Raw genomic sequence first — 24,132 nt, forward strand, 5'->3', positions numbered from 1 at the left:
CAGTGGAATCCAGATTAAGCAGTGACTTAATGAGTTGTGGGTGGTTTTGGAAGGCTTTTCCATGAGAGCAGAAAGAGGTAGCCTCCTAAAGCAAAGGCAGAGTGGAAAGGGCGAGATAAGTTCCTGGTTGTTTTTTTTTTTTTTTTTTTTCTGAACACAGCCCTGATTTTTTTTTTTTTTCTGAATACAGTGCAGAGTGTGGGATGGACTAGGCCCAGAGAGTAGAGCTACCTTTGGCTGATGAATGGGCCCAACTTCCAGGCTTATCACCCTAGTGCGATGCTGCTTTTGAACATCCAGCCCTGAGTACATCCAGTCCCTGAAGAGATAGCTCTGGTTAAGAGGGGTGGGTAAAATGGAGAAAAAATAGTTTTCCCAAGCAGATTGTTTCTATTTGCCTTCTTTACATGTAGGCCCTACTTACGCTGCATGTTCTTAGGCAGCAAAGCTCCCCTTTCTTGCTAGAAGGGTTGACAGACAGTGATTTCTACTGAGCAAAGTGATAAACATCCCAGTTTTCTTGTGGGTGGCTCCAGGCAACATCAGCTGCACCCATGTCCCCCCATTCCGCGTAGACCCTTGGCAGCTTCCTCTTTGGCCAGCCATTTTTGTTCATGAAGGGAGGTGGAATGGGGTTGTTGAAGAGGCCCATATGACATCTAGTTTGATTTAAACTAACAACTACAAAAAACTGAAAATGCCTAGAAAAGAAGTGGGTTTTGCATGGTTCTAATAAATCCCTGCATCTCATCTGTGGGATCATCTCTTCTGAATGAGGAGGCATCAGCTTCTTAATGGGTCCAAATGCCACTGTCTGTGACTAACCCATGAACCCATGGACTAAATGCTTTGTGTGGAAAAACCTAATGAGGATCAAAGTAGGCATTAATTCAGATGACGTTAATTTGCTTCCAGATGTGCCTCTCTGATCAACTTAAAGGGAAGTCAGCCACAGTGCATTAAGGACACCTTAATTCTGAAGAAGATTGAAGCTACAAGGCTTAATGCCTTCCAAGTAATTTCCGCAATTTCCTCTACAGTCATGCCTGGACTCAGATTGAATTTGCTTTCCTGAAAGACTTTCTGCAGAGGAGGCCTTAGAAATAAGGGACTTCAGAACAGGGCAAATTAGGGCCTAGTTTCTACTCACTTACAAGGATATTCAGGGGCCTTAAATGGCAGTGAGAAACGAGGCCACAGCAATTGCAGAGGAAACTGATAGCTGAGCAGTGAAAGCACAGAGCAGTGATTGAGGTGCTGGCCTGGGAAACCCTACACTGTCCTCTGCTCCTAACACTGGCAAATAGTTCAGGTCTGTGCCTCAGTTTCCTGTCTATTCCATGAGGATGATCTGTGTTAGGTGGGTGCGTGCAATGGAAGTGGTATCTCAATAGGGGCCCAGGAAGGATCACTGCCAGCAGCTGAGCAGACATGGGGCAGAGGTGTCCACAACCAGTTTCCTTTTCTGCGCTGGCGCTGGTCAAGTAATTTGCACTATCCATCTCCTCATGTAAACTGAGCATGGCATAGTGTACTAATCAATGGGGAGAAGTGTTTCATCAGCATGATCTTTAGCAGCCTTCAGACGAAAGGGCTGTAAGGAAAAACACCAACCTCTGGACTAGCTCAATCCATCCAGGATGTGGAGACAAAGGTACAGATTTCCATTCAGAGATTCATGTTTCTGGGGTGATCTTTGATCAGCGGGCTGGCTGAGGAGTGAATTTAGAGAAGGTGATCACTGGTAACATAAGGACTGTTTGAGATGGAAAGGACCTCACAAGTTAACTGGAATCTCCTCACCTTGTCCTGTAAACAGAGGCTCCCCAAAAGACTTTCATAGTAGTTCACAAATGGCAACGTATGTTGTTGCATGAACAATGAGAGGCACTGCTGTTCAAACAGTATTGCAGGCTTCTCCAAATCTGGCCAGATAGTTGATGGACAAAAAAACAAGAAAAGCCTGACCTTGTACAGAAGAATGTACATCTTCCATTTGGCCTAGTTTTTCAGGATACAGTGTCTATTTCACTAAAATGCCATTTCTCTCAAGTGACTATAGTGGCAACTTTGAGACCTGTTATAGATGTTCACTTTATAGATACCTTAAGTTAGAAGAGATGAACCCCATACTTGGGCCCCCATGGTTCATACAGGACTGGTCTGTGCCCCATCAAACTCAAAACCCTTTGCAGCTATGATGTTCTAGCAAACATCATTATTCCTGATGACACTAATTGATGTGTTGCTTTCAGAGGTGGAGACAGTGCTGTGGGAAGCTTGGAGACTAGTGCATGGAGCAGGAGACTTGTCTGGACTTTGTTTTGGGAAGGGTGGAGACATGAGCCAGACCTTCTCCTCCATTCTGTGTGCCAAAGAGAAGTCCAGCAGGAAGCTGAGAGGATAGTTGGGCTGTGGGGACTGAGGTAGAAGGGTGGCCACTGTGGGTTGTAGCAAGTCCAGGGGACAGCTAGGTACACAAATGGGAGTTGAGGGACCCTAGCATACCTCCTTCTGCCTTGGAGACTTGCTGCAACCTAAAGTCACCCCAGACCCTTCTCCACCAGAGGAATGCTAAAGGAACCCGCATGCCATCTAGAAAGTCTGCTTCGGTGTTGCCCTCTGCCTGACCATGTCTTAGAAACGGACCCCGAATTTCTGGGCAGGTGACCTAAAAGACTGCACTGATATTTCTGCCTAGGGTGAGGTCAGCCTTAAGGTCACAAGCTTAAATTTGGCTTGTGCTGGTGACAAAATTGGCAGCAATCCTATGCCATGTGTCAGAGGCTCTATACTCCCGTAACAAAGGGGGAATTTTCCCTTGACTTTTTTGTGAGAATGACTCTGTTCTGGGTAAGAAAAGGATTCACACTGTTTCTGTGATGCTCAGAAAACTCTGCCTCACTGAACTGTGAAGGATTCTAGCACACAAGGTATATTTATTGCAGTTAGAGAAATAATGGATGGCTTTTTTTATTTCTTTAGTTCAATAGTAAAATTAGGAGAGAGAGAAATGGGGCAAGGTAAAGTTAGAAGAGAAACTCTACTAATATCTTGAGAGAAAAAATCAAAGATGAAACACCAAATTTCATTTTGCACTAACTCAGCGCGCACTTCTGAGCCCCAAAACATTTTATTCTAATCTATTTTTGAGCTTTTTAACCCTTCTCATTTTTTTCCTTTATTTCTTCTATTCTTTTTTTTTTTTTTTCCTCAAGTTGGAGTCAGTTTTTAAGTGATGCTGTTTTAAAACAAAAAGTCGAAAAGGTTCTTTTTGAAAATGTCACCAAGATGCTATTCCTTTAGAAAAAGAAAAGCTTAATGCCATAAAGTCAATCTGTAAGATGCAGGACTAAATGAAGCCTGATTTTCTGTGGAGTTACAGTTTGTGTTTGAGTTCTTTTGTATCTAATATTGGCTGAGCACATTCAGCCTGTCCCCATGGGGGAGCAATGGAATGACTGCCCTCTGTTCAGCAACTCCCCATCTGAAAACACGAAGGCATTTAGTGACTTTGAGAGCCTCTGTTATTCTGTGATGCAAGTTAACAGGCTGAAAGTTGTTAAATATGCAAGAGGGAAAGATTGAAAGGCACATTGACACAGCATGATCAACTAAACTTTCAGAAATATAGCCTAAAAAATAAAGAAAATGGTTGCCCCTTAAATAATTATCACCCACATTTTTTCACCCCAGACTGCTTGCTAAGTTCAGCCTAAGTTTGCACAAAGCAATCCTCTTTTCAACTTTTAATGGTTAGATACTAGTTGTAAAAAACGTCACCTGCCTGCAATGCCTTACTTCTAGTATCTGTGGGAATAGGTCTAAGATAATGTCCAACTGCATGATCAGAGTGAGTACCCAGAGCTCACCAGAGCATCATATTGACATGATAAGTGGAGCCATTATAGCCGATTGTGTCAATAATGAAAGTTTCACAGCCTTCCTAATTACACATTGCTTCACTGGAAAAAGTGGCTCCAGGGGAGCAGTTAGGCTGTGCACAAACACCCGCCTGCCTGAACAGTCAATAAATATGATTTACATGACTGACCAGTGCAATCATGTTGATTAAAAAGGAAAGAGAGGGAAAAAAAGGAGAACAAATATTTCATACTCTGAGAAAGTCCGCATTAGCACTTTCTTCAAGCTGTCCTGAATAAACACATTTAGGAACTCATCAATATGGTTGCAATACAGAGGAAAAAAAAAAGTAAAAATAAAAGCATTATCAAGCAAGAGGGAGTTAATGCTGCAAGTGCCCATATTTCTTCTCCATCAGTGGAAGGATGTTTCTGAACATCTCTGCACTTTGGATCGTGCCCCAGAAAACACAGAGATGATTCCCACTTTGATTTTGGAGAGGGTTTCAACTGGTTTGAGTCAGTTAATCCATTCCTGGGCTATATGTGTCCCAGGTGACTCCCTACTGATGGAGCCAGGAGCAGTAATAAGGCATTTCTTCATTAAATGAAGGTGTAGACCCAGTGACCCTCTAGGGATTTTCAGCCTTAGCTGTCAGAAGGAAAGTAAATAAAAATTATTGCATTCAAATCCAGAAGTCTTTGGAACTAAATTGGAAACCTTCCAAGTTTAGCCTGTACTGTCAGGCATTCCCTCCTCCTTTAGCAGGTCATCCCCACCCAGTCCATCTTTCTCCAATGAAACCTGACCACCAGTCCTCCTCACCTCACACCATGACCCTCGTGTTGCTCCTCCTTCACTGAAGCAACCACTGGTCATGTGTTGCTGAAGCTGTAGGAGTGGGCGGTGAGGGAACTGATCATTCTGCAAAAGGATTTTTCTCTTTTATAGTGTTTTTTAATTTTAATTCCCACTGTGTACAGTGGAGTTCTGCCCCCCTCTGCTGGAAGAGCTCAGCACCTCCAGCTGAGCTGCTCTGGATTTTCACTCTGCAAGGTGTGAGGTTAGTCCCTGCTGAAGACCAAGACCTTCAGCCATGTCTGTAGACCATGCAAAGTACAACCTTGTGCTCTTGCCTTGCTCTTCCTATACTCTCCCAGCATGGGATGGCTCTGGCTGCACCCCGTTGCTGAGCTAACCCATCAATGGTTGTTCATCACGTTACCATTGACGGTACTTGAGTGCACAAAGGCAGAGATTCAGCCATGAAGCCAAACTGAATCTTCATGTTTCCTTTTCCACTCTTGCTATGAGTTTGTGGTTGAACAAGATGTAAATGGAGCTGAAGACACAAATGTTAGCAACTGTCCTTTAAGCATCTTTGGCCATCAAACCATATGCTGCCTTCCCTACCTCAGCCAAACAGGGATATCTAGGGGAAACTTTGACAATGCATGTTTGGGGCATTGCACTCTCCAAATTGCAAGGAAACGCAGAGGCAGAACAGAGTCCTGTACCCCCTGGAGTGAAAGTCTTTGGGGCTGGATCTTTGAGCCCAGCCTATTGCAAAAGCATTTATTTCAGTTTCAGACACTGAGCTTCCTCCTCTGACATAGCCCCTTCTCACAGCCCTGATGACCCAGAGGTACTGTATAGGTAACAAACCCAAGGGACGGAATATATCCCTGCAGTAGGTGAATGCACCAGGTGGCAAAATATTAGCATAACAGAAGCTCCCAGCTCCCCGTGCTGCTGAGTACTGGCTATTCTGAGTGCTAAAGTCCCTTTACATATCAAGTAGAGTTGATTCAAGTTAGTGATTTCTCTACTTGCATTGACTCACTGCAGCTTGTCTGTGTGAATTACTTCTGAAGCATGGGTGGGAATATGATTGCCCTCTGAATAGACCTTCTCCCAGCTGCACTTGCATGAGAAGGAGCATAACCTTACCATGCTGACAAGAGCCCTGCACAGTGCAAAGACCTTCAGGAGACCATTTCACCTAGCCTCGTGGGCCACATCTTTCTCACAGTCTGGGAGACTAAACAACCAGCTTAACTCATCCATACTGTCTGTATCTGAACCTCATTTCACAACAAGCCCAGTACATTTCATGTTGATGCCACTCACCAACTTTTGCAGAGAAGAGCATTTTTCTACTTCAGATGTGACAGCAGGATTTTGTGACTCAAATAAGCTCAAATGGCTGACAAGACTAAATCTTTGAAGGGCAATAGGTACCTGAGGCTCCCATGAACCAAGAAAGAAAGACCAGAAAGCAAGACACAAAGCAATTTCAAAGTTTTATTGTATAAATCTACAAAAGGCTTTGCTACAATAGCAAATATAGTGTAGCACTATTCTGTTGACAGGTTCTAGTGGCTTGGTGTGATCTTGTAACTCCAACATGACACATGAGGAATAAACTGTGTGATACAGTCAGATCCAGGGCAAGTGATGTCGGCTTACAAAGACCTTTGGCTTCAGCCGCGTAACCTGTAGTGATTCAATGCATTTGCCTTTTGTACAAGGTTATCTGAATTAATAATATCTCTAGTAAAAATAAAAACTCTAAAGTAGTTTTGTCAGAGTCAAATGTAAAATTGCCTAAGGAAAAAAAAAAGAAAATATCCAGTGGTTGAAATCCACTAAAGTTTCACAGACACAAAACATACACACTTCATTTTCATGTGTCTGCCACAGGAGAGCAAACTACCAGTCTTTCCTGAAGAGTCTGGTAATATAAACTAGGGTGCTACAAGTAAAGCTCCAGTCCGTTAGGAGCAGTAATTGAAATAAAACCAGTACAGGAGATCCAGTTCTGCACACTCCAAAAAGTCAGCTGAAAATGTACAAACCTCAGGACCAAATGATCAAGAAGCTCAGGCAAGCTAATTAATTGAAAAAGCAGGAAGTCTATGGAAAAAGCACATGCCTATTTAGGCAGTCACAGCCCTTGAAAGGGACTGTGGAAATTAAGCACCTCAAAATCAAACATTGTTTTGATCTTGCAATGATGCCTGTGAAGTCTGCCTTCACATAGTTTCATATAATTTTCTGGTCCTGGGCATTTTTGCTGAGCAGTGTTGGAATGCACGTTAGATCCCATTGGCTTAGTTCTAATGCAACAAAATACTGCAGAATTTGGTTAGGTGGATTTGATTGCTCAACACGCGTACACCCGCACTGACACGCGCGCATGCATACCCAGGGCAGTTGGCTCTGGAAGAAAGAGGTACCAACTGGACCCTTCAGTAGAGATGTGAACCAAAACGGTCTTGCAAAAAAGGCTTGGTTCAATTCACTCACGCTGTTGGCATGCACCTTTGCACTCCCTGGGTCTGGATGGAAACAGTCATGCCAAGGCCAGCACGAGCGTGCCAGTCCTTGCAGTAACTCTGAGCCATGCGGACCCAGGAAGCGCCCGCTGTCTCACAGGAGTGTCCGTTCTGGCAAGACAGCTGGCCCAGTTGGGCAGGCTCAAGCGGTTCAGACAAGCATCTGGCCTCTGAGATGCTTCTCTGAACCCCCAGAGCGGTTTGAGGTTTGAAAACTGATACCCGCATGAAATGAAGCTACCCTCAACTCAGGAAAAATGAGTTACAGCATTAAGAGCATGGAGGGTTCGTAGCCTATGTAGGGTCAGTCATTTGGCAAAGTGAATCAGGAAAGGTTTTTAACTGACAATGTAATGAAGATTTCTTAAGATAAGTCCCACTGGCCCCAAATCTCAGAGGTGTGGTAACATCTCAACAGACAAGTCAGTACAACTCCAGCATCCTTGCTGTCCCCAAAGCCCAGACTTGGTTCTTTCGTGCTGCCTCTTGGTTTCTCTTTTCACTCTCAGCTCTTCCTTCTGTGGTTGGACTACCTGGACCAGCTCAGCCTCTTGGCAGCCTTTTCTTTGCCCTGTTGGAAGTGGCTCCCCCTTTCACTCTGGCTCTCAGCACCTCAAACACATCATTGCACTGCCTGAGTGGCTCTTTGGTGCACTCCTTGAACACAGCTTTCCACTCTGTCTTCCTGCAGTACGTAGTTCTCAGGAAAACAGCACTCCTGGACACAGAGGAGGAAAGTCAGCAACAGCAGCAGGAATGTCTGTAAAAGAAAAAAAAAATGCAGCAGCTCAGTTTAGATGTTCAAAGTGGAGAGCACAGGGTTTTTCCCAGGATCTGAGATTATTATCCACCTGCTAGGTGGCTGGGGCCTGGAGTTGCCGGTAGGCATTGCTGTCTAAGCATTTCTCAGTGGTCCAGTAGAAAGCAAGGCACAAAGCACACCATCTCCAGAGCATTAACCACTGTGGCTGGTGCTTGATTACAGCAGGCATCTGAAATCCCACCTATCTGGTGGTGCCAGATCCTTGCCACTGGTGAGGCTGGGGCCTCAAGACCAGCATGGACACTTGCATCTGGGCTACTCATTATCTCTGGTGCAAATACTGGAGAGGGCCTGTCACCCCTGAGAAGACTAAGAAAGGCCCACAGGCATGAGCTGAGAGGTAATTACCTGTGCCAGTCTTTCCTTCAGACGGTGGATCCGGCATCTGGTGGCTGAGGATCCTGACATCAGGTCCATGTTGTTTCAAAGGCTTTTTCTCTTTGGTTCTCCTTCCGAGTCCTGAGCACCATGAAGTGATTTTTTCCCAGAGGAGGATCTGAGTGAGTCACTGTAACCAAAAATGATAATGCTTGTGATGCAAGGCCAGCTCATCCTCAGCAGTGACACCCACTCTTCCTCCACCACTCATCCCAGGTCACCAGTGATAGCTGCTACCTTCTTTCTACAGATACAGCTGCTGCCAAACAAACTCACTCTGAGCAAATGAGAGAAGAGCCCTTGCTGTTCTCAGCACTGACTCACTTCTAGGCAAGGTTGCAGAGGAGACATATTTCTCCTTTGGTCTCTGCATGGACCTCTGATGTGTTGTCACAGTTGGGGACTCAAACCCAGAGCTTCAGGGGCAGGTCTTTGGTCTGGGCTAGTGGAGAAGCTTCTCATTCCTTCCTCATATTAATCAGAAAGAATAATAGGCACCGGAGATTCACCTGCCCTGAGATAACTGCACACTGAAATACAGTGTCTTCTTTGGAAAAATTCCCTATTCACTATCCTTTATTTCCCCTTGATTGTCCCTCCCTTCCCCTTTCTCCCAAACCCTAGTCTATCACTTTCAATGCTTCCTGTCCAGTTTCAGACCAATTTTTATCGTAGTGTAAAGTGTCTACTGGATGGGCCAGGGCTAATTTTGGTCTGAGGAATGCAGGGAGGAGAATGTCAGAGAGTTGTCTTACCTTCAGCCTCTTGGAAGGAGGGATGCCAAAGGCCTTCCATGCCACCGGTGCCACATGTCACTGCTGTGGTAGTGCCAGGAACATTCCAGGAACACTCCGATTGCTGCATCCTGCCTGTCCTCTGGTGGAGGCGTTCCCTGTTTGGTCTGGTGGTGAATGCAGATGATGCTCAAGATGTGTCCAGCTTCAAGCTTTGAAGAGCCAAACTTCCAACTTCTTTTACAGCAGCTTTGCCTCAGAGTCCTATCATCACTCATTAGTCAATACAAGGCGAATGCTGAGCATTACTATCTCAACACGGAAAATATCACAGAGCCCAACTCCGTCTCAAATCATGGCAAGGGGCTTTTGCAGTAAGTTCTTTGCGAACAAACACTCTGTCCTCAGATGCTCCAGAACTGGGATGCCAGGCTTTCCAAGATCATTTTGAGTCTGTCTGTGCCAGCAGGAACTCTTCTTTGTGTTGCACAGGCTGAGGCTGTGCTGGGACATACAGCTCCTCTCTCAACTTCCTTTTGTTTATTCACGGCAAAGGTTCCTGCAGTCTCCACACATCGACATGGACACAATCTACTGCTCTGGGGATATTTTGCTCTGGATTTAGGATGTGTTTGTTTGTTTTTGATTCAAAGAATAAGGATTTCTTTCCCTTTCCTCTTCCAACCCTCCCAGAATAACTCTGGTGTCTCTTCTCTCCACCTTAACACCCTCCCTTCTCCCAACGGAGACAGGCTCCCCCTGCAATGAATTAGCTCAGAACTTAATTTGAAATTCCGTTTCCTGCTGAATGCACAGTATCACACGTCAGAAAAAGAGCAAAGAAAGGGTGAAATTTGCCTTAGCACTGCAGTGGCCTTAATTGGAGTGAGCAGAAACTAAGACAAGGAGAAAACCAGTAAAAGCCTCTTGGAAGGAAAAACATTAAAGCAGGTATTTGCCTTGAAATGTAAAACACCAAAAAAAAATCCAGATTCTTGAAGTTTTCATTTATGAAGTCTTGGGATTTCTTTTCTTTCTTTCTTTCTTTTCTTTTTCTTTCTTTTTTTTTTTTTTTGAAAAGTTTCTTTAATCCTATGGAGCAAGAATGGGAGGTTGCCAAGCAAACAGAAGCCCCACAGTAAGTCAGAAATGGGCAAGGATCAAAAGAGAGATGTTTCCCTTCAGGGCAGGGACATCTCTTCAGAAGAGGGAGTAGATAAGGAGAAGGAGATATCCAGATGGGTAGGAACCCTCAGCCAATAGCTGCACTTGTATGAAGTCCTTGAAAGCAGCCAGTGCCAAGCGGCTGCCTCTGAAGTTGGGAATTGTCTCTAGTTTCTTTTCAGGGGTCTCATAAAATTGTCCGTCCCCCACAGTGGTGCAAGCAGTGTCCTCAGCACCACCGTATTGCATGGCTGAGGTAGGTGGGCAACCGCATCCCAAGGTGCCTCTCCCCCTTTGCCTCCCTCCCCCCGCAAGCAAAGTTAATTCCTCTGCTGTGGGCTGCTGGACTGAGCACACCTCATGTCTCACCACAGCCAGAATCTCCCTCCAAGGAGAAGCTTCCTAAATACTCCCCCTTCTCCCTTTCATATAACCCAGACTGCCGCCTCAGTTGGGCTAGCTCATATCACAGTAGCTGGTGGGCTAGGGGGCTCGGGTTGTGTCCCGTTGCTGGGCACTGGACTGGCTGTGGTTGAGGGTGGCAAGCTCTCCACAGAGTCCCCAGACTGAATCTCAGGGGTCCTCTGTGGGCTGGGCTCTTCGGAGTGGTCCATGTTGCCTTGAACTTCCTTCCCTCTTTGGATCAGCTGCTCTAAAGTCTTGGGCAAGGGGTAACTCAGGAAGCGCTTCAGTTTGGGCTGGAGAGTGCCTACCACATACTGGATAATCTCCTCCTCATCTGCATCAACATAGAGGGTCTGATACAGGTCTCTCTTGCGCCAGAGGAACTGGTCAAGGGGCTCCCCCTCTTTCTGGGGCAAATCCAGCTCCCTCTTGATAGCATCCCTAGTCAGAGTCCCCTCACTGTACTGCAGGAACTCCTTCTTGAACTCAACCCAGTTCTTCACAGAGTCCTGCTTGTATTCCCACCACTTTTTAGCTGGGCCATTCATGTGGTTTTGGATCTGAGAGAGCCAATACTCCTCTGTTCCACCCACCTGCTTCAAGTATTCCTCCAAGTGGCTCAAGAACTCCCTGGGATCTTCAAAGATCTGGGTCTCCACTGGGGAGGCTGGAGCATCCTCCGACACAGAGACCCACTGGTAGGAATCGTGGCCCTGGGGGATGCTGGGTACCTCCCCAGGGGGAGGGGTCAGTGCATACATTTGGCTCATATCAAGGGCATAGTCATAAATCTCCCCCTCACTTGGCCTTATCTCTGGACCTCCCACCCCCACGGACACAGTCTGCTTGCCATGGTCCCCAGGGCAATATTTGCCTCCCATGGACTCCAGACGGTCTGCCCACTTCTCCAGACGGAAAAACACCTCCTTCCAAACATTCATCTCTCTCTTGACCCACCTCTCCAGGTGGGCAATGGTCTCCTGGCACCTGGCCAGGCAGGCCTTGATGGACTTTTTCCATCTTTGGTTGTCAGTTGGGACATGGTCCTCTAGGTTATTCTCTAACTTCCCCACTGATTTCTGCAAGCCTTTCAGCTCGCGCTCCACCTGCTTGGACACCTCGGACAGGAGGTGCCGGTGGGTCCTCCTGACATGCTCCAACATCTCTGCCCTGCATTTCCCTATCTGCAGGATCACATTGGGCTTGTTGGCAACTCCACGGTGCCCCTGGAAGGAGTGGATGCCAGCGTTGGTGACATTATCCAGCTGCATGGCTCCTACTGTAAAAGTGTCAAACACGGAAAGAACTGGACTATAAGCCCTGGCGCTCGAGCCTGCTCTCAAAAACCCCACCACAACACTTCTCAAAAGACACACAGAGACTTCTAAACCCCCCTCAAAGGACTTTTCAACACAAACACAACCAAATCAGATATCACCGCAGAGCAAGCTGTTTGGTCCCCGTGGATCCCAGAGAGAGTTGCAGGCAGATTTCTCCCAGTGTCCAGCAGGAAACGCCGGTCTCACGTGCTCAGGGTGTCCCAGAAACAGCCAGAATCCTCCAGGAATGAGGAGAGGAGCTGGCTAAGACATCCAGTCCCGAAAGCGTGCCCGCTACCTGCTTATCCGGAGCTGTGAATCTCGAGTCGCTGGGAGCCCCTGCTCCAGTGAAACACAAATGCACACAGAAGCTGCAAGCTGCTGCTAAAATCCCGTCGATTTCTTCTCTAGGAAACTTGGAGAGTCGCAAGCACTTTCACTAGAGATGCAAAGAGCTGCTTTTATTCCCTGTCTGAACTGCCACTAGTCCAGGCACTTCCATCTACTTATACCCCACACAGCTCAACACGTGGGTGGTGCCCTGCCTCCTCTAGCACTCTCAGCGCAGCGCTCATTGGAGGAAAGGCAAGGCCGGTGTCTGTGGCAACCCAGATCTTGGCAGCCTCCCCTCGCTTCCCACCCCCTCGCGCACGCCCCCAGACTCGACGCGAGAAGCACTTGAAAGGTGCTGGAGACAGTTGGATAGATGGATGAGTAATCGCACCTTCCGCCTTTCGGATTGCAGGAAAAACACTTATTCATTCCACAACTATTTACTCAGCAAGGTCATCATTAGCATGCTTCCCCCCGGCAGGGCTCACAGAGGGGGAGATGAGGATGAATTCGGTGTGTCACAGCCGCCCACGGGCCCCCGCACACCCTCACATGCCCGTGCACACACACACCTCTCACTCATAATGCAAATTCTTGGAAATGGTGGTAATTCAGCAGGGAAAAAAAAAAAGAGAGAGAGGTGGGGGGAAGGAGAGGGGGAAACACTCTAAAAAGCCACTTCAGTACAAACTAGAGCACTCTGGACTTTCTAAAGAATTGGTAGATGAGAGTCATCCCCGCTGCTTAATTATTACACCAGGCCAACTGCTATCTTGGGAATATTCGGGGAGGAGAGGGGGGAGAAAGGGGAGGGACTGCATCCAGGTTTTTACACCAAATTAAATCCACTCATCAGAAGCCTGTTCCGTACTAAGCTTGAATCTGATGCTTAATCAGTCAGCCAACCCACAAGCGCAGATGAAGCTACATTTGTTCTTAGCTCTTGACAAAGCAGGAAAAGCCAACCATAAAAGGAGACCGGGAGCTTATATAAGCCGCAGATAAAGGATTCCCTAATCAGAGAGAGTTCCCTGCCGGAACTTCCCTCGGAGAGACGCTGAGGACACTGGGGGCTTCTCCTCCCCTCTCAGGGGCAGTGGCTGGGGGCAGTGGGATGCTGATCCGTGAATATTACCTAGCAAGGGGTTTCAAGACCACGGCCAGCAGGGAGGTGTCTTGCCTCCCCTCGGGGTGGTGGGCAGGGTGCCAGGCAGGCTTAGGATGGGTCCCCACTCCCACGGCTCCTTGCCAGGCGTTTTCTGCTGTGACTCCAGCCAGACTGGTAAGCAAAGCACAGAGAAGATGGGTAGTTTTCAGTGAGCACCTGGCGAAAGGAGGTCTCAGCAACCCCGTGCATTTGATGAAAGTCCCCTTATAGCAAACTGGCTGTGGTTAAGGTGAAGGGTTAAAGGAAGAGCATGGGGGGGGGGGGGTCAGGACTCCTTCCCCCCCACACCCCCCATATTAATGTGCTCGGGGGGACACAGATCTGTTCCCTACCAGGTGACTTGGTAACAGCACATGGCCAAACAGTTCTGCCATATGGCTGCAAGGGAAATGAGAGGGCTATCTAGGGCAGCCGAGAGCTCACAGAAGGGTTGTGCAGTTCGGCTGAAGGTAGGGAGTGCCAGTGAGAAAGGAAAGGGACAAAAATTTGAGGGTGGGAACCCAGGATCCCTGATTCAGCAGACCTTCCCAGCACTGCTTTATCACACACAGACATCGTGATAGGGATTTGGGTGACGAAGAGTGCTATGCCCTTTGCCTTGCTTAATTTTCCACTTTTACCCAGCTCTTCTGAGTATGAGATTTTTTTTTTTTGTGTATGCATGTTTGTGTTTAGAGGGGGTCAAATGTGGACTGTCCAAAGGTTTGGGATAGATCTGGAGCCTTTCAGGCTGTGGTCTCTACCCCAGAGAGCCTGCTGGAAACCTGCCTTGTATGTAAGAGGTCCCATGGACTGGGAGAGACTGTGCAATCTATGTATGTCTGAAGCAATGTAAGGTTTTCCTCCAAAATAATTTTTTACTCAGGATCCGCAGAAATGGCCCTCATGAGATTGCCAGTGAATGGGAACAAGTTGTAGATTAGATTTAGTTTTGCAAGGTGACGTGTTTTCAGCTTCACCTTATCCCATTAAATGCCAGAGCCTGGGATGAATTGGCTGTAAAATCTACTCCACTGCCCCTGTCTCTTTCCCCCCTGCTACCTCCCTTTTCTTCTCCCTTGGTTTTCAGAGCTGGGGATTCATCAGGGTCTGATTCACATCACTTGGCACTTAGGTTTGGTCACAGGATCATGGGATAGTTCAGGCTGGAAGACACCTCAGCAGGTTTCTAGCCCAACCACCTGCTCCAAGGAGGATCAGCTAGGAGGTCAGACCTGTTTTTTCAGAGTTTTACCAAGTCACATCTTGAAAACCCCAAGGACAGAGGCTGCATAACCTCTCTGGGCAACCTGTTGCACTGCTTCATTGTTCTCAGAGGGAAAATGTTTCTCTTTATATCCAGACTGAACCTCACATCTCAGTCTGTACCTACTGTCTCTTGTCTTCCCACCATGCACCATCATGAAGAGCCTGGTCCATCTTTGCGACAACCTCACCGTAAGTACTGGGGAGCAGGAGGCTGCTCTTAGCGCTCCCAAAGCCATGTCTTCTCCAGGCTGGACAAACCTGGCTCCCTCAGCACCTGCTCACAGGGCAAGTGCTCCAGCTGTGACCATCTCGTTAACCCTCTGCTGAACTCGCTCCAGTTGATCACTGTCTCATACTGGGGAAGCCCAAAACTGAACACAGGATGAAGAGATGGTCTAAGAAGTGCCAAGTCTAGGGATCTAGCCGTTCCCCTTGATCTCCTGGCTGGTCTTCTGTTCATACAGCCCAGGATACTTTCCTTGCTGCCAGGGCACACTGCTGGCTCATGCTCAGCTCACTATTCCCTCTTCAGGACTGCAGGTCCTTTTTTGCACCCCAGCCAGTCAGTTTCAGCCTGTATTGTTGCCAGGGGCTCTTTCTTCCCAGGCACAGGACTTTGAATTTGTCCTCGTTGAATTCCATAAGGTTCCTTGGCCCTTTCCTCCAGCCTGTCTCCATCCCGAGGTTCATCTCATTCTGCATCCTTTTCACACAGCTCTCTTCCTGATCTGTGTGCTCTTTAATGGAGGTGGAGGCGGGGGGGGGGGGGGGGGAGAGAGGAGAGGGGAGGAGGAATGGGGGTTTTCCTTCTGGACTTGCTGGGGAACGTCTTGCTGATTAAGACATAGTGATAATCATTTGCATTGTATTTCTAATTAAAGGAAGCTGCGTGGGTGGAGGAGGAGGAGAGAGGGGAGCCGGAAATGAAGGGAGGAGGGAGAGGTAGAGCACCAAGAGACACAATTTGAGGCAGGCAGATGAGATCCAGGCACAGACAGACAGACATGAAGGGACAGGACAGACAGATTTCTGTTCAAATTAGCTGCCTGGCCTCAGACGAACCGTTAGTAAGACGGACAGAGGTGTCAGCAGGAGATGTGGTGCTTTGGGTGAGAGGGGGGCACAAAGAGCAGAAACAGAGGTGGGAAGTGAATGAAGAGAGAAAAAAAAAGACTGGAGGAAGGAAAGAAAAGAGTGAACCATGAGTAGGGGCAGTTTCCTCCAAAATAGCTTGTAGGAACAAGGCGGGGAAAAAAAAAAGACGGGAAAAAAAAGAAAAAAGAAAAACAGCAAAACCTTGTCTCATAGCTCAGCAGGGATGGTGTCAATGTGAGTTGTCTCCCTAGAGCTTGCTGGACAGTGTAAAGGCACAGGAGATTTGAATCAGGCCCAAAACATTAGAAAAGAGAAAGAAAAGCCAACAAACTAATTACAGGCACACAAAAAGAGTGTGTGGCAGCAAGCGGCAACAGAAAACCCCTCTGTGGGGAGGGGAACCAAGCAAAATGGACAGTGAGCCATAGCCCATGCTGAGATGTCCCCCAGGATGTCACACCAGCCTGGCAGGCCTGGAGCCCAGAGGCACTGATTCCTTGTAGGTGCCAGCTTTCGGCGTGCCTTGCCTTAGGGCCAAATGAACCTGCCTTTTGGGTTTTTGTTTTACTGGTTGACACCCCTTGGCCACGCCATCTGGATGGGTTTTGTGTCTTGCCAGTGCAGAACTGCACCATGGCAGGACCCCAGGGCATGCTGCTTCTGGAGATGGGTCTGAGCTGCCAGCCACCAGCCAGATGAAGCTGGTGGGTGAGTGAGACGGGAGGGAGGATCCCAGGGCACGGGGAAGTCTATGACGCAGCTGAGTTGTGCCCTCTTTTGGTGTCTCAGGCTAAGAAGAGCTGTGGTAGGTGATGCCTTTCCCTGCTGCACCACCAAGATCCCTTCCCAGTTATGCACCATGATGTGCACAAAGTTGCTTCTTGGAGCACTGTCCGGAGACCCCCATCCTTCACCACGGATTGCACAAACAGCCTAAAGGTAGAAGTCTGCAGGCAGGTGCGCAATTAACCCCACACCCTTGCAAGGACTGATTTTTTTCTAACGACAAACAAGGGATTGCCAGTGTTATCATAAAACTGCCATGCCAGCAGAAATCCACCTAGAATTTTCCCTTTCGCATCCAGAAATGCTTCCTCCTTCTAGAAGGAAATGGAAAAAACAAAACAAAACAAAAAAAATGCAGCCCTCCCCTCCACCTCCACATCCTTTCAATCCCTACAGATCCTCCTATAGGTTACCACAGAAAGCTGGCAAGTCATTTGTTCCCCGATAGCAAATTCCTCAAGAAAGGAGGAAAATAAAGAGAAACCAAGGTGCTAGGCTTTTATTTATTTATTTATTTATTGTAAAACTAATGCTAACGGTAATAACACGTTTAATTTACACCGTAAGTCTCTATTCAAACGTCCCCAGCCCCGGAACACTTTATTCCGTCAGCGGCACCGCTCGCAAGGCAGAGCCTCGCGTCGGCAGCGCGGCTCACGTCAGCGGCTGCATTGTCCCCGCCGGCACAAAGTGGTCGCCCACTGTGCTCCGCCGCCGGAGCCCCCACGTCACGTGGCGGGAGGGCGGGCAAGTAAGTGGGGAGGTGAGGGCAGCCCACTATCAATATTAATAATGGGCATAATAACAATAATTAGTATTGGCAACACTCCTTTTGGCACTGAGGAGCCTGCAAGGTGTCTCATTTTTTTTTTCCCTTTGACAAGCTTTCCTTTGTGGGGAAGATAAAGGGCTTTGTTTTGGGCTTAAAAATATCTTCTTTTGTTTTTTTTCTCCTGTATTTAATAGGTTGTTTGATATTTCTGGTTCCCCAGCAGGCAGGTGAGATGTTAATGAATGCCTGCTTGTGCTGTGTTTGCCTCGTTGAGCCTGTCTGAGGCTAAATGCTGAAAGTTGAAGGAGGCATTAATATTATTTATCATCTTTTTGCCTTAAGAACCTGAACTCTAATGCTGGCTGTTGTGACCCTGATGAGGTCAACACAAGAAGAAAGATGTCTCCAGATGAAATTCATTTTCTTCTCATGCATATCACTGATGAGCCAATAGAGTACATTTATTTCTAGTAAAACAGTAAAGCCCCATGTTTAAGGCCTGATTCACCTCTGGCTGATGGAGTTTGAAATCTGGAGGAATTTTGGCCAGCCTTACATCAAATTGCTGAGAGCCAAATCTGGCCCATGGTTAGCCACAGGCTCGACTCTTCCCCAACACATCCCCTTTCAGGCATGTGCCCCTCCACACATTCTAGTAAAAGTTTCCAAATTCAGTGCTTTCTAACTCCTCCACAGTGGTAAATGTTGCAAATTGCAGGTCTGCTAAATAAGGAAGGGTGGTGGCGTGACTGCGACACACACAGCCCTGGTTCTTGTTGTGGCATGAGGCTGAGTCCCACGGGTCTTGGAGCACTGTGCTCCTCTCTGTCTGCCGAGGAGATGAGCCCACGCTCACCTAAGGCCACCCGCAGTCCAAGGAGCCAGCCCCACTCCCCACTACAGCCCTGGCTCTGCTTTCCCATCTCTCTGGGGTTAATTTCAACACCTCCAATGCAAGATCAGGTGAGGTCTAATGCTGATGCTCAGGGAGGAAAACTCCATGGAAAAAAGGGAGCATTTCCTTTTTTGGTGGCAGGTTGTTTTTGCACTGTCCAAACCATAACCCTGGCCCTGCAGTGAGCTGGGGGAGGCTGTGCCACCATGTATCTTTGGCAGCTCATATGAGGAGGAGAAGGTGGCTCAGGCTCCTTCCCTGCCCTGTAGCTCACCTGCTCCTGCCCCAGCTCTTCAGGAGGTGTCATGCCATTTCCACAGGGGACAGATTGTGTAGAGTTACCCTTTCACTTTCTCAGCACCTACACAGATTTCTCCGCCTGGACTAAGGGATGTGGGAATGGCATCAGGGAACCCACCACGGCCCCTTTCCCCTGTCACAACATGGCATCGTCCTACTCCTCCTGTGAGCTGCAGCAGCTGTCTCACACAGGAAGGCAGAGGAAATCTCAGAGGCAACTAAGGAGGGTTCAGAGAAAGCAGGTCCAGATTTGGAGGGGATGCAGAGCATCTTTGCACATGGTATCCCCGACATTTGCACTAGGTATCCATGAAGATGTGTGATGGCATCAAAACCGATGTTTGTTTATGTTGTACAGGATGGGGCAGCATTTTGTGAAGAAATGAGACTCCATCTGAGACCTTCAACCTGTAAAATAATCCAAGGACTCCTTGGGTGTGGTGCTCTATCCTCAGCGCAGGCTAAGCAGGGAGGGTTGTACCCATCTCCTCATGACCACAGAAGTCATGTGTGCTCCTGCTGGCTAATCCAGGGACATCTCCGTACTACCCGTATCCTCACATGCCCTATTCAGTTCCCTCTGGCTGATGCCCTGTAACCTAGTTTTATCTGAAACCTGAAAGTACTTTTAAGACTGCCAGCCCCAGCATGGTTAGAGCATGGCCATTTAGGTGCCTTCAGACTACGTCCCGGTCAGTCAAAGCCATGCTCTGCCTAATTCAACCCAGGTCTCCTCAGTGCTGGGATATTCCTAAAAGTTAAGGAAAAGATAGATGCAAACAGACACTCATTATTTTAACTCATTATGTGGGCAGTTGTGGGCATTGTTTGTTTACTTGCTTGCTTCTTGTAACATTTGGACCATGGTTTCCTCACCAGAGCACCAAGAGCATCTGTGAAGGTGGCATACAGGATGCTCTGTGTCTGTTTTAATCTGCGAGTGTGTCTGTTCTTTGCAGTGGGCTCTATGAAGGGGTCTGCGAAGGCGATCCAAGGGAAATGGGGCCTTTCCACAGTAGCAGTGGGGAAGCCTGCTGTTCCCAACCAAGTGCATTTCTCCAGAGCTCAGTGACAGTCCGTACGCTGACGTCTGCCAGTTCTCAGTTCGCTGCTCTCACAGCTACCTCAGCGGTGAGGTCATAAACTAGGCCACCACTTACCTGCGTTCAGCAGTTCTGTCACTCAGTGGTAACTCTATTTACGTTTTTATCACCATTTTCCTTTTGCTTTTCTTCTTCTAGGCTATTTCCCTTATTTCCTTCTCCCCCAGACATCATTGTTGACAAAGGATTTCCCCTAAGCATCCTCGCTTTTAGTCACTAATCTCTCCTAGCCACGGGGAGCTGCAGCTTGAGTCAGCGCATGACTTGTGTCCGCTGGGCTCAGGATAACAACAGGGTAGCGGCTCCACGTGGTAATGGGGAGTCTGCGTCACTAATAAGGGAAAGGGTAATGTCAGGTCGCTTCTGATAGGAAGGGACCCTCATTCAGTGCATCCTCATCCCAGCCTAAATCAACCACCTTTTCCATTCCCATTCTTTAAATCCCCATAAATGAGAGCTGGTTAATAAGGAGAGCAGAGAGGCTCAAGGAGGGGCAGAGGAATGCGAGGAGCAAGGAGCAGACTGCTCTCATTTCCTTTTTCCAAATGTATGAGGCCCAAACATCACTAAATAATACATTATATCAGGGCTAGCAGTAGCTGGGGAGTGAGCTGGTGGGTAAGGCTCTCCAGGAGCTTCCTCTTCCCCCCCAGAAAAGGTGGCACAGTGCTACATCTCCCTGGGACACTGCTATCCCCAAGGTGGACACAACTGCTCAGTGGTCTATGGGTGGAAAACAGGTTCATGGGAGCAAGGTGCTCCAGAGAGCTCAGATTTCTGCACTAAAAAAGGTTTGCATTTGGGAGCACATAAAAGGGGTATTTGAATGGTGGATGTTTAGGTCTTACCTAGCGCTTGAGACCTTGAAAGGTTTATGGAGCAGAGGCGGCAGGGACCACGTGAGGTGCTGTCTGCTCTGAGACGATATGAAGAGGTCAAGGACAGAATAAGAAGGACGCGTCTGGGACAGAGGAACCAGTCTTTTCTCTGCTAGTGTTTTCCTGTAGGATCGTGGGGAATTTATTAAATCTCCCTGCCCCTTATGAGGGCTGCCTCTCAGGGGGGCTGCTTCCATCTAGAAAGAAGACCACCGAGATGAAGATATGCTGAATGACTTCTAGCTTGCCTCAGGTCCCTGCAAATATGTTCTGCATCAGCAGGGCCAAAAATGCAAAAGAAAGAAAGAAAAAAAAACAGGTTACAATTGCAATCAGGGTTATATATGCTTGATTTTAGGGAGAAGTCCATAAGGATAGGAGTCTGATTACCTCGGGAGGGTATGCAGTCTCTGCCACCGGAGCTCTCAAAAAACAGGTCAGACAAACATCTCTCAAAAATCAGTTGGGGAGAGACGGTTCTGCTGTAGGACCAAGGGGCTGGGATACGCAGTGCTGCCCTAATTCAGTCCTCCTCTTTGCAGATTGGCGAATGCTGGGGGAGGGAAGCAGCAGCTGACTCCCAGCACAGTCGGATCTAGCCCTCAGCCTTGCAGGAATGTTGCAAGGGAGAGAGGGACGGATCTGGGGGGAGAGACAGGAGCATCCAGCCAGTCTAGCCTGTGCTCCTCTGCCGATCGCCACGGTTTTTCCCCACTTGACTCAGATGACTGTGTCACCACTGACCTTTTCCAAAAAACTCCTGCCCACATCGTGTGGGAGGACACGGAGGCCTAGTTTCCCACCTCACACCCCCATTTTCTGCCAGTTTTTTCAGCGGCCGAGGCTGGCAACGGGGAGGAAGGGGAGGGAAAGGCAACAGCTCCATATTAACAGGCTCCTTAAAGAGAAGCCGGGCGGAGGTTAGTATTCAGCTCCACAGCAGCCCCAGGTGCCCTGAGCCACCCCTGGATGAGACATCGAGGTGGGTGGGTGCGTGGGAAAACGGGTGAGTGGGTGCAGGGAGTGGGGCAGAAGAAGGGGATGAGCAGCAAAGGAGATGAGATCGGTTGCACGCTCCTGCCTTTCCCCCGCCTGCCTGGAAACCGGGAAGCGAGGCAGCCTGGCAGGCAGGAGCATCTGAGCTCAGCAGAGGAGCAGCGGGTGGAAGTGGGCCAGGTGACACCCCCGGGGCATTGCTAAAACGGGAATACCAAAAGTGCCAATCCCCCAGCACCATGCCTGTGCCCAGGTGGGTTGCAGCCTCCCTCCTTCCCCCTCTCTGTACTCGGTTATAGCAGGGCCCCCAAACCCAGAAAGGCTCTCTGATATGATGTTTGTGATCAGGGAACTTTTGAAGGAGGGGGAAACCTGAGATCTGAAGTTTTCTGGACCCCCAAGGCGGACAGATGGAGACCTGACCTCTCTATCAACTGCCGGCTCTCCAAAGCCCTCCCAAGTTGTTCTCTTTTCCCTCCTCTCCCCCAGGTTTTTCATGCGATGGATGTGAAATGCACCACTTGTCTGGTGTGGCATGTCAAGGGAGGGCAAAGCAATCAAACCAGGAGAGCCCTGTGTGTCTGCCATCAGCTGGGCAGGCAGCTGACTGAACATCATCCTCCATCCAAAGCCCTACTTCTGGGCGCTGGGACCTTAAAAGCATTTTTTATCATTTATATTAGCAAAGCATCTGTTCTTGTGCCAAAATAGTCTAGGGGTAGAGCAACCTTGCCCTGGAAGTTGTGGAAAACCAGGTTCAAAAATGTGCCTAACTAGGACATTAACTGTGATTTCTTCACGTCCAAAGAGCTCCAGTGTCCAGATAGCTAACTAGCCCAGCATTTTCTGCAACAGCTTTTGCTTTTCAGATGGCTCACCAAACATCCATCAGGGCAGACCTAGCTGTAAGCCTGGCAGGATATGTACTCCAGGTCCTGTATCCCATATTTCATGGGAAATCTAATGCCCTATCCCTGCTTGTCACACACAAAGCATAGGGATCCCATGGGAGCAATTGTGTATTCTCCCCACCCAGAAGAGCCTCTTCAGGTGTCCACCTAGGATGTAAGGGACCAGACCAAGAAGGGGTCTGAGCTCCCAGCTTCCAAGCTGAGCTCCAAGAGCTTCTGGGTAGGATCCTGCTCCATCTCTGACAGGGCCTCTCTCTCCCCTTATTGGGGGCCTCAGCAAGCAGATGCAGAATTTCTTCCCTTTTTCTTTTTCATCTCTTTCTCTCTACAAATATTTGTGGAGATCAGAAGTGTCATTTAAAACAGCTAAAATTACCTCAATTAAATATCTCCACTTTCTTTCTTTGTTCTCCTTTTCTTTCTGGCTCTTTCCTTCCGCGCAGCTTGAACGTGTTCTCCAAACACTCTTTAAAAACAAAAACAAAAACAAAACCACCCGACAGCTAAGACTCATGTAGCTTCAATCAGGCGTTTTTTTAGGAACAGAAATGAAACAAATGATGTGAAAAATATGAAAAGACCTGTTGCCCTGTCTTCAGCCTTAGGAAAGAAAGTGTAGTTCTACTGAGCAATAAAGTTCATAAAGGTCATCTCTTTCCAGGCAGGTTTACTGGAGCTGTGGGAGAAAGGGCTAAAGGGTTGAGCACTGATTTCTGTGGCATGCTTTGCACCATGAGATAGGAGAATGATATTTCTGCTGTGCTCTGGGATGCTTCCCCTGCCTGTCCACACAATCATCCTAACAATATCTGGTCCTTTTTATTGACTCCTCAGCTTTATAAATTCCCTGCCAGTCTGTTCTGGAAGAGAAAATTCCTTCCCAGCATGAAATTTGGCAGCTGCCTCATCCCTGTGCCTGACTGCATGAATCACCAGAGTTAAGTAACGAACCCATTTACACATCAAGATGCCATCACTGTCCAAGCAATCATTCTCATGCTTTCAACGTGAAGCCGATTACTGTGGATTCCACCAGTGCTCATCTTATGCCCTCTCCTTTGTTCCCTAGTTTTCCTCCTGATAACTTCTGGATGCTTTGTAAAACAGAGAAAACTTCAGAAAGAGGGTTTGGGATGCTAGGCAGAACCAGCGAATATCTCCCAACCCCCAAGAAGGGTTGTTTACTACTACTACTTTTATCAGTTTCTGGGAAACCTCTCAGGGAATCTCACCAAAGCCTGTTTGGCAAGAACAAGTGGATTGCTAATGAGATTGCATGCCACCTGGTGCCTTTATTATCGTCTTACATATATACCTACGTATCCCACGCACACTCTAATACACCCGTTATTTTTACAGGAGTTTTCCTGGTGATGTTTTTCTGCCTTCTTGACATCTTTTTTTATTGTTCTTGTCTATTGACATCTATTAAAAAAGTGGTTTCCAAATGCACCTGTTTATCCTTCTGAAAATGAAGTTTTGATAGGTTGAAATGGCAGTGCGCGATCCATCGCACGATAAGGATCTGGGGAAAGAAAAATGAACTGTGTGTCTGTGGAGGCAGAGAGGGATCCTCAAATGTTATTAAGCTTGGGAAAAGGTGCAGGACCTGTATGCCGAGC

The 24,132-nt window shown here is 47.9% G+C and overlaps 1 protein-coding gene and 1 long non-coding RNA gene across 2 annotated transcripts; both read right to left on the reverse strand.

Moving 5' to 3' along the window:
- Nucleotides 1-6,154: 6,154 nt before the first annotated feature.
- ARC (activity regulated cytoskeleton associated protein) lies at nt 6,155-12,498 on the reverse strand. Its single transcript, XM_064507941.1, has 3 exons — nt 9,159-12,498; nt 8,374-8,533; nt 6,155-7,962 (listed from the first exon to the last, which is right to left on the reverse strand). The coding sequence occupies exon 1, from the start codon at nt 11,975-11,977 to the stop codon at nt 10,763-10,765; it is 1,215 nt and encodes a 404-aa protein (XP_064364011.1). The 5' UTR covers nt 11,978-12,498; the 3' UTR covers nt 6,155-7,962; nt 8,374-8,533; nt 9,159-10,762.
- An 8,221-nt stretch (nt 12,499-20,719) lies between these two features.
- LOC135327367 (uncharacterized) lies at nt 20,720-21,124 on the reverse strand. Its single transcript, XR_010387486.1, has 2 exons — nt 20,994-21,124; nt 20,720-20,873 (listed from the first exon to the last, which is right to left on the reverse strand). It is a non-coding gene; the product is annotated as an uncharacterized LOC135327367 (long non-coding RNA).
- Nucleotides 21,125-24,132: the final 3,008 nt, after the last annotated feature.

This window comes from Dromaius novaehollandiae, chromosome 2 (assembly GCF_036370855.1).
Source record: "Dromaius novaehollandiae isolate bDroNov1 chromosome 2, bDroNov1.hap1, whole genome shotgun sequence".
Classification (NCBI taxonomy): domain Eukaryota; kingdom Metazoa; phylum Chordata; class Aves; order Casuariiformes; family Dromaiidae; genus Dromaius; species Dromaius novaehollandiae.